This window comes from Botryllus schlosseri, chromosome 1, assembly GCF_051294905.1.
Source record: "Botryllus schlosseri isolate E-star chromosome 1, Bs_hap1, whole genome shotgun sequence".
NCBI lineage: Eukaryota > Metazoa > Chordata > Ascidiacea > Stolidobranchia > Styelidae > Botryllus > Botryllus schlosseri.
Genome location: NC_137236.1, coordinates 22,039,831 through 22,050,971, shown reverse-complemented (window position 1 = coordinate 22,050,971; position 11,141 = coordinate 22,039,831). Strand labels below are relative to the sequence as shown.

General features: G+C 39.4%; 1 protein-coding gene across 1 annotated transcript; it reads left to right on the top strand.

Annotated features, from left to right (window-relative positions):
- The first annotated feature begins 430 nt into the window (after positions 1-430).
- Positions 431-10,815, top strand: LOC145434150 (uncharacterized). Its single transcript, XM_080311467.1, has one exon. The coding sequence runs from the start codon at positions 6,534-6,536 to the stop codon at positions 7,926-7,928; it is 1,395 nt and encodes a 464-aa protein (XP_080167593.1). The 5' UTR covers positions 431-6,533; the 3' UTR covers positions 7,929-10,815.
- The last annotated feature ends 326 nt before the right edge of the window (positions 10,816-11,141 follow it).

Below are 11,141 nucleotides of genomic sequence, written 5' to 3'. Positions count from 1 at the left end.
ACACTGGAGTAAAAAACTATGAGTGCGGGATCTGTGGCAAAGTGTTTACACTGATTGGCCAATTGAAAACTCACACGAATACACATGACGGAGTCAGAAACTATAAATGTGAAGTGTGTGGTAAAGCATTTACTGTGAACTCTTCATTGAAAACACATTTATTAACCCAGAGTGATTTAAAAAATTATGACTGTATGATCTGTGGCAAAGCGTTTACTTCTCTCGACATACTGAAATACCATTGGAACGCACATCTTGGAGCTAGAAACTACGCATGTGAGATCTGCGGGAAGTCCTGTCTTACGAAGCAATCTTTAGCTGCTCACAATAATATTCACATTGAAGTGAAGAACTATGGATGTGAGGCCTGCGGGAAAGCGTTTAGTCGTCTTCATCACTTGAAGAGACATATGAATAGACATACTTGAGTAAGAAACTATGACAGTTTGATCTGTGAGAAAGTGTTCACTGCGAAGAGTGACTTGAAAAGACATGAGAATATACACTGGAGTGAAAAACTGAGAATCTGAGATGTGTGTTAAGTCCTTCGCTACAAAGGTACATCTCATGATCCATACTGGTTTCAAGAACCATGAATGTGAAATATGTGGAATGTCTTTCGCTTCAAAGACAAACATGGAGCATCATATTCTAGTAAACACCGGAGTTAAAAACTCCAAGTGTGGGATCTGTTGCAAAGTGTTTACACAGATTGGCCAATTAAAAAGTAATATGAATACACAAGTACGAGTACGAATACAAAGTTGAAAACTGTAAATGTGAGATGTATAGTGTAGCTTTCGCTGCGAACTCTTTAATGAAAACTCATCTAATAACACACTGTGGTTTCAAAAATTATGGCCATGTGATCTGTGGCAAAGCGTTTACTCATCTCGGCCTATTGAAAGACCATTGGAGCCTAAAAAAATACGCTTGAGAGATCTGTGGGAAGTCCGTTGTCAGAATGGCATAGTTCGCATCACACATCAATATTCACACTGCAGTCAAACTGTGAAAGACTTAGCATGCAAGATCTGCTGTAAGACGTTAAATTGCAAGGGTACATTTAATAGACCAGGTCTCCAAAATGTGGCCCGCGAGGTTATATTCTACGGCCTACGACTTGATTTGTGATTTCGGAAGAATGCTATGAAAAGCATTTTGAAATGCTGAAATTGTTTACAGTTTCAACATATTGTTGTTTTTGTTTCAAAATAAACTTTTTTCCTGTGCCCAACATTACTATTCCTCACTAACCGAAACGGCTTTAGCGATGGCAAGTATTGGCAACAGCATATCATCGAGGGAAAATCAGTTGATCTGAATGGGCCTTGACGCCCAATGGCCCGAATGAAATTGATTATCATGATTTTTGCTGTATTTGTATTCCCTTGATAAATCATAACTTCTATTGTGGTAACTATATGCACAATGCCTATGTAAGATAACACTGCGTTGTAGTAACATAAAGTTTTAAATCGTGGTTTCTAAGCTGTGTAGCCTATTATATATCGATATTGAATTCATGGGAACACTACGAAATTTTAATAGGGGCCTGCGACCTTTTTTGAGTTGGCGACATCTGGAATAGACACAGGAAAGTGCCTAATAGATCCGGAAATCATCAGTGAGATATATGCGAGATTTTCTTCGTTCCTAAAGAAGATTTTGCAGCGCACTTGCAATACTGCACTGTAGTCAAGAACAATGAATGTGAGTCCTGGGAATGAGCATCTGTGGTAGGTAACTATCAGTGTGTGATTTGAGAAAAGCTGCTTGAAAATCGACGAGTTTTTCTGCCATATTTCGTACTATTAATGTGCACATCAATTCTGAATTTATAAACTTTCTACTTCACAAATTCCCGATGCTATTTTTATTGCTCATTAGAAGGTGATATTTCACCCCGTATGTAAACGTACGATGAACAATTATCATTTTGCCTAGCAGTATTGTTGTAATTCAGAAAATGTGTAATTCATTAGCCCAGACACAACCCCAGACCGCCGAAGCCGTCTAGGGCAGTGGTTCTTTACCTATTTGTCTTTGCGGACTCCTTTTGGACCGTGATAGAGAAAAACAGAAGTTATTTTTTAATTCACTGTCCAAGAGTTAGTCAAGATCAATTGTCTGATCAAAGTCAACAAAAATTGTGTTGACCAGTGTAATGGATCGTGTTGTCAATTCGTTGTGCCCTCAAACCCTCTGACTTTGGCCTATTCGACGCATAACAGTGCCTTGCTGATACAGTGCCTTGCTGATTTGTTTGCAGGCCAGTGCGTCGACGATTTAGATTGCTGTTTAAAGCATGGTATGTACCATAATTTTCCATGTATAATCCACAAAATTTTCACGATTTTTTGCCCTAAAATAGGGGGGTGCATATTGTACATTGGTACAATAAGCCTTGGAAAAAAATTTCCCTCTATAAAAAACTTGAAATCACACCTATCTTCATGCTTTTTTTCAATCGCGCATCACTTTCAGCCATCTCGCGTAGTAGTTAGTGGGAAGCGTGTTGCCAATTACCGAGAGTCGTGTGCAAAAGCACGCGATCTCCTGCTGAGTTGGTTTGCCGTTTATACGCGAGCGAAATTAGGTCACTGATAGACAATAGCGCGCGGCAATTCTCGCCAATTCATCGCGTCAACGACAGGCCCGAACAATCGCATATGCAATTTATACAATATACAGACACAAGAGGCCATGTGCGCAAGATATAATCGCTTGCGTAATCAGTCGCATCTCCAACAGACTTGTTGCGCATGACATAACCGTTAGCCTAGGCGTAATCGCATCTGTAATAGGCATCGTGCACAAGATGTCGGTTCGTTGGCCTAAACTAACTCTTCGCCGGCCCCGCAGGCTTTGGCTGCTATCTACTATCGTTTAGAGACAATACCGTTAATTGTATAAGGATTAGCAATCGCATCTGTAAAAGGTCTCCTGGTGCTCAAGATGTCGTGTCGCTAGCCTGAACTATTGCGCCGCCCGCCTCGCAGGCTTTGGATGCTATCTACTATCGTATAAAGACAATCCCGCTAATTGTATAATGATTAGCGATCGTTGTGTAATGATTGTTCAAGAGTGACATCGCAAAACAGAATGACATCTTACACCAAATCGGAACATGTACTGAAATGCAGGGTGCGTACTATACATGGATACAGGCTTTTTCCCAGAATTTACATGTTATTTTAGGGGTGCGTATTATGCATGGGGGCGTACTATATTTGGAAAATTACGGTAGTATGTGGTATCCGACTGTTTGTGCATAAGTTTATTTCAGGTCATTTGCTGTTGGCGTTATTGCAGGTGATTTGACATTTAACCGTCTCCCGCCGGCGTGGGTATTTTTACCCATTGCCGTTAGAGGGAAGCGTACTGTATTAGAACCACTATATATCCCGTTCTAATCGTGCTAGGTCGCTGCTGTTCATGTCTGCGGATAGATATTGTTTGTGCCAGTTCATTGATACCATATTATTTGATATATATTATATCTAAGACGTCGAAATCGGATATCAAATACCGTAGATAAATTTGTTGCAAAATACACTGTCTCGGCAACACGCGCGTCATTGACCACTCTCAGATAACGTACTGTATGTTTTGTTCTAGCCGTCTTAGAGCATAGTTGTTTCTTTCTGTGAAAAGCTAGTGTCCATACAAGTTCACACATATCTTCGTATCTGATATTAGTTACATATAAGGTGTTATAAATCTATGTGATAGGCCACGTGACAAAGATATCCGCCGACCGCATCATTTCGTGGAAACGCGCGTTCCCGATACCCATCATATACCCTGTCGTATATTTGGTTTTATTCCTCATAGCCAGTTGTTGTAGTTTGTTTCTATGAATAGTGCTTGTCAGCTTCTGATTTTCTTGCTAAAACAACTATACTAGTTATGTCTGCATCGCTCAAGGTTGCATTTGAAAACCGGGAAGAGAATTCTCGCAGCCTACCGTACCAGCTTCAAGCAGATGGATGAATACTGGTCACAAAACGGGATATGTATCGAGTTCTAATAGTGATATACCTTCATAGATTGTGTCTGTGAATAGTTGCTGCCTATACGATTCTAAATAATGGCTAATAGTCAAGTATAATTCGGAATAAATACAATATTACTCAGCGCATATACCTACGCAAAAGTGTTCATCTGGATATACAAAGAGCTGTCGTATGACGATATATATCTTTCGTTGTAGTAATGAAAGGCATTTACGGATTGTCTCTTTCAATAGATCTAGCCAATCTCCACCTTCAAGGCCAAAATAAACAACATTAGTTATTCCTATGTCACCCCAAGGCCGCTTCTAAAAATCGTGAAGAGAATTCCTGCAGACTACCACACTAGTGTCAAACGCAGGGACGAATATCTGTAACATAGTGTGTTATATCCTGAATTTTATCGGTAGTAGACATTCTTAGATTGTTTCTGTGGAGAGTACATGTCCATAAGATTATATCTACATCAGACTAACAGCTAATAGTGATGTATATATCGCAACAAGACCAATTCTACACGCTGTGTATTCCCCGCAAACGTGTGTATCATGTCTGTATGAAGTGCTACCAACTAACGTCATAAACCTTACGTAGTAGTAAGATATGCGTTTGTGGTTTGTCCTTATGGTTAGGTCTTGACAATCTCCGTTTATCAATACTAAAGTGACCCATTTACGTGCTCTATAAGCTTTGTAAATGCCCTGGAAGGCAACGCTACCTAATAAATACACGCGCGTCACTCGCTCACTCGCCGATGACTCATTCACTCTGCGGCCTGGCGCGTGTTTATTGTGCAAACCGTCAGTATTGTATCTATTAGATAATGGCGATATTAGGGCGTATTAGATCGACTGAGCTATCTCCATGATCATGATTTCCTCGCCGATATGATTCACAAGAAGCCTATGTCACCAGATATCCATGTTAAGGTTTATAAAGAGTACAGTAAATGTAATACGTTTCTCATCAACGAATTCTCGGCTTGCTCTTGATATAAGTGGCCAGACACAGTGCTCGAAATGATTTGAGTGGCGCAATCGGATGCGCGCTGAAGTTCTGAATCGAACGACACCTTGCTTGACGTGTTCCAATCCCATTAAGGTACAGTTTTTCGACTTTGAAAATTGAAGTAAAATTTTTCGAAAATTGCAGCCGGCGCCAATCGGTTAATGTCACGGTGGCTCTTATATGTGATGGTATCCTCTTGTGTTTCGATTTGTCTTTCATCTCTGTAGTTCGGTGTTTCAATGGTATGCTTGACCGTATTTGCCATTTTAAATTCATTAGACGGGCGAAGAATGATTGCACTGGGCGTTTTGCAAGTGTTTTATGGTTTTTCTTCTCTTGTTTCTTTCCTCTCCTCTTATGCTGAAGTCGCACTGCTAAGACTTGCAAGTTAAACAGTTTGCTGTGCTTCAAATATCGATGATAACATGTTCACATAGTATGCTTGTTTCATGTTGACGCTCTACCTGTTAAAGGCTCATAACTTGTGAGGGATTCATTGAAAGTGACGCATATCAATATATCATATGTTCTTTGTTCTGATATTTATAGTATTTTCTTCATCGTCAAACGGATTCATCATTGATCAGTTTTTCTGTTATGATATTGCATTTTAGACTGATGTACTAAAATAACAAGTTCGATTCTATGCAATATCCTATGTAATGCAAGAGAACAATATTCGTTATTAGGCAAAGAACTGTTGATGTGTAATGCATGAAGGAGTGTATTACATGTAACCTGGAAGAATGCCTAAAAAGACTTGTTGGATCTGTGGGAAATGCGTCAATGGTCATTACGTAATTGAAACTCGCTTGCAATTCCACATTGAAGAGAGAAAAGATGTATGTGATATCTGTGGGAAAGCCTTCACTACAATGACTGCATTGGAAGCACATAGAACATAGAACAGCTCACTCAGGTTTGAAAAACCATGAATGTGATGTCTGTGCATATGCATACCATGAGTACTTGATGCTCATATACTGCTGGACAGGGAAACTGCATATATAGCCTTGTACGGCTGTCTAAGTCTTGCATCACCCCTCCACGCTATCCCAGTAATGCACGTGCGCCAAGCGGGAAATTCATGGATTACTTTGTTACTAATCAGCTCTTTGGTCTAACCCGGCCGTCGATTGAACCCTCGACCTACCGATCAAGTAGCCGGACGCTTCACCATTATGTTATCTTGTCGGCCAGGAATGACTCGTTTAAATATGCCACTGTCCGAATTGTCGGCTTATCGATCACTACAAGGCCTAAAAATTCTACTAAACTGGTAGACATTTACTGTATGTTTGATTTTCTTGCATTGGTTGGATTTTGTACTTTTTGAAACTGATTCGATATTGCTAATTTATTTTTTGTGTTACAGACTGGGTTGCTACAATACAAGAATTTAAATACTATGTAATAGCTCATTCCAAGCTATTGTTGAATATTCGTTTACGAGCAGGGAATGTTTGAGGTGTGATGCTTGAAGAAGTAATTTACGGATAATCCAGAAGAATGACTAAGAAGATGTGCTCGATACGTGGAAAGAGCTTCTATCGTCATGATGGATTGAAAACTCACCTGCGATTTCACCTTGAAGATAGGAATACCGAATGTGAGATCTGCGGAAAATCCTTTGCTGCAATCTATGCACTGAAAAAACATGTATTATCGCACACTGGTTTGAAATATCTGAGCGACAACTTGAATAGACATAGAGACACACGCACTGAAGAAAAAAATTATGAACGTGAGATGTGTGGGAAGTCTTTTGCTGGGAAGACATTTTCAGCAAAACACATTATAACTCACGCCGGAATCAGAGACCATGAGCACCAGATCTTTGGAAGGTCGTTTGTGCGATTCAATGACTCGAAAACACGAGGAAGGATACATACTGGACTCAGAAACCATGAGTGTGAGATCTGTGGAATGACGTTTACTCTTGTCGCTGACTTGAGAATACATCTAAATACACATACAAGAGTCAAAAACTATGAATGCCAGATTTGCGGGAAAGCGTTTATTCATTCAGGTAACTTGAAAAGACACGAGAATGCACATACCGGAGTCAAAGACTATGAGTGTCAGATCTGTGGTAAATCGTTCACCCAGCTTGGTGACTTGAACAGACATGGAAATACACATACTGGAGTCAAAAACTATGAATGTCAGATTTGCGGGAAAGCGTTCAATCATCCAAGTAACTTGAAAACACACAAGAATGCACATGCCGGAGTCAAAGACTACAAATGTGAGATCTGTGGTAAATCGTTCACCCAGCTTGGTGACTTGAACAGACATGGAAATACACATACTGGAGTCAAAAACTATGAATGTCAGATTTGCGGGAAAGCGTTCAATCATCCAAGTAACTTGAAAACACACAAGAATGCACATGCCGGAGTCAAAGACTATAAGTGTGAGATCTGTGGAAAATCATTTAGTCATTTAAGTTCCTTGAAAACACATGATCATGTACATATAGGAGTCAAAAAACACGAGTGTCAGATCTGTGGAAAATCATTCAGTCAGCTTGGCACCTTGAAAACACATGGTCACGCACATACCGGATTTAAAGACTATACGTGTCAGATCTGTGGTAAACTATTCACTCATCTTGGTGACTTGAACAGACATGGAAATACACATACTGGAGTCAAAAACTACGAGTGTCAGATCTGTGGTAAAGCATTCAATCGTCTCGATAACTTGAAAAGACATGGTCATACACATACTGGAGTCAAAAATTATGAATGTCAGATCTGCGCAAAAGCATTTAGCCGGCTTCACGACTTGAAAAGACATGAAAATACACATACTGGAGTCAAAAACTATGCATGTCAGATCTGCAGAAAAGCGTTTAGCCAGCTTCATGACTTGAAAACACATGGAAATACACATGCTTGAGTCAAAAACTGAGGGTCAGGTCTATGGAAAAGCGTTTACCAGACTTGCCAACTTGAAAAGAAATGGAAATACTCTTACTGGAGTTGATAGCCATGCGTTGCAGATCCGCAGAAAAGCGTTTAGCCAGCTTGATCACTTGAAATTACACGGACATACACCTACTGGATTCCAAGCATTTGCGGGTTAAAGCTGCGGAAAAGCGTTTAACCGGCTTGTTCATCTGAAAACACATCGAAATAAACATATTGGAGTCAAAAACAATGAGTGTCAGGTCGCGGAAAACGGTATAAACGGTTTTTTCACTTGAAAATACATGGAAATGCGCACATCGGAGTCAAAAACAACGCATGGCAGATCTGCGGAAAACCGTTTACGTGGTTCAATAACTTGAACCGGAATCAGAGACTAATGAATTACTGATCTACAGAAAAGCGGTTACATGGCTTGGTAACTTGAAAAGACATGGAAATGCACATACTGTTGTCGAAAACTATGCATGGCAGATCTGCAGAAAGCCGTTTACCCTGCTCAATAACTTGAAAGCACATGAGAATGCGCATACCGGAATCACAAACTAATTAATATCAAATCTGCGGAAAAGTATTTATCCAGCTTAGTGACTTCAAAATCTATGGAAATACACATACTGGAGTCAAAGACTATGAGTGTCAGGTCCACGAAAAAGCTATCACCCTGCTTGGTAACTTGGAAATACATGAAAATATACATTTTGGGCTCAAAAACTATGCATGTCAGATCTGCTGAAATGTGTTTACTTACTATTAACCAGTGTTAATTTTAGATTTTGTATGGATCGTATCCACTATATATTCATGCTAGGGGTAGCAAGTACGGTGTTTCTGTGATATCTATGAAAATTCATTGCAGCGAGAACCGAGTTTTCGTGAACACAAAATGCACCCAATGTACTAGACTTTTTGAATCAGCAACCATCGTTAACATTATGTATTTGATAAATTGTCAGATAAATGTTCCATACTTTCGTACTAAATCCTTCGAATTGTTTGTGTGTTCGAGCTGAAGAACCGTTTCCGCATTTAGCTGCTGGATGTTACTGTTGACACACAAATTTATAACAACTTTGAAATGAAGGAGCAAGGAATAGATGATATCCGTGATGATAATTTTCAATATACCGTAATACAGTAACATTGGAAAGCCAATAGTAAAATATGCCGTTACTCAGTGGAATCGTCCATTCACTCTGCCAGCACATCAATTTGATTTAATATTGCAATGAAATATGTACTAGTATGTAGCACATATATCTATGGAGCACCATTTTTGGATGCCTAATTTCTGGGATGGCATTGAATAAATGGTTGCGTGCCTTTGGTCTTCATACCACTACATACTCACTTGTTTCACTACGAGAATATGAGTGCCTCTCCTTCACATTTAAATGAAAGCGTATGCTTACTAACTGAAAGATCTGGTTTGGACTGCACCAATTAGCTTCAATAAAACAGAGCAGACCAGAACAAAGCAGTTTGATGTGGATGTTAAAATTTTTGTATCACAGTATGATGAGCTAATGCTATGTTCATTGCACAAACATTTCAAGCTGCAAGTAGGCTACATATCAATTCCCATATTATCTCGTAATCAGCAGTCTGTGTACATTAGGTTCGATTTCATAAGTTTCAGTGTAGTAACTATCTTGTAAATATGTGCTTGTTTCTGCCATCCATTTCACACAACTTATTGACATTTTCACTCCCTCATTACATTCCGTTTCGTTCAGATTGCTAGAGTATCTTAGCGCTAACACTGGCAGCTCCTTATGGTCTGATATGGTGTTCTGTCAGTATGCAGCATCCTTACAAAGACAACCAGAAGGGGATCCCGGAATTTTCTAGTCTTATAGCATCGTTAGCTTTTTATATTCGAAATCTTCCAATCGTTTTTGTTGTCAAGCTAAAGAATAGTTTTTGCATTACAGTGTTTGCATTACTGCTGATACATAAATTTAGGACAACTCTAAAATGAGCAAAGGACTATGAAAACGCAAGTCTATTTCGTCTTGTGATAATGATCTGGGACAGACAGACAGACAGATTCTTTATTCGTACGATGGTTGTTCACACAAATATGTAAAAAAGACAAACACAGCGATATGACCACATCAAGATGTGTAGTCTTCAAGTCAGCTGTAGTCAAGGCGTAACGTTAGAACATTTATATCATGCAACTGTCGGTCAGTAACATTTCAACAAAAGAATAAACAACAAAACGCAATCGCAAAACAGTGGTAGTAGAAACAAAAAAAACTATAACACTAGTTCAAAATAAATACCAGATTATACTCTCAGGTCTCAATATGTGGAAATGAGTTGAGACTTAAAATTCCGACAGAATGATGCAAATGACAAACCTCTGTGCTCTATTGATAAGGAGTTCCAAATCCTTGGACCAACAAAAGTCAAGGATCTCTGGCACACACTAGCGGCTAAATTCTGTATAAAGATATTTCCAGCAGTGGCGGATCTGGTTCCGTGAGAGTGGACACCGGCAGATGGCGTAAAGATGCGGCTAAGAGCAGAAGGGAATTCACCATGGTGATATCGGTACATGGTCTTGGCAATTTCATAAGTGCAGAGGTCGCGCACTTTCATGATACAGTACCATAGACGGAAACACCCTATATTAAAATATGCTGTTCCTCGATGGAGTCCTCCATTCACTGTGGCACCATATCACTATGATCAAGTACTGTGATCAAATCTTTATAAGTAAATAGCGAACACATGTTTGGATCACCATACAGGCTGCTTGATTCCGAGACATATTGTAGAAATATTGATGTGCTTGTGTCTTCGTGTCATTAAGCCTCTTCCACATATCAAAAAAATTTCAGTGTACTTTGTTTTTTACGCGAAACAATAACTTCATATTGTTAATTTATTCGCTAAAAGCTTTTCGACTAACTCTCATCAGTAGCGAACGTTAGTGATGGGGTGAATCAAATTCGAAATGTAAGAACTATTTTGTCTGTATGACGTAATAATAACAAAAACAAACAACTAGTAGACGGGCTAGATACGGTAGTAACGGTACAAAACAAACGTTAACGAGTACATATTCGGTTACAAATAACCGAAAACACAACACATAACATTAATGAAATATTCCAAGAGTGTAGAGGCGTTCCTTCTGGCGACAGAGAATCGGCTTTCGTAGCTTTATGATCGT

Excerpts from the sequence above, each read along its gene's own strand:
- LOC145434150 (XM_080311467.1), top strand. The coding sequence starts at position 6,534 with ATGACTAAGAAGATGTGCTCGATACGTGGAAAGAGCTTCTATCGTCAT.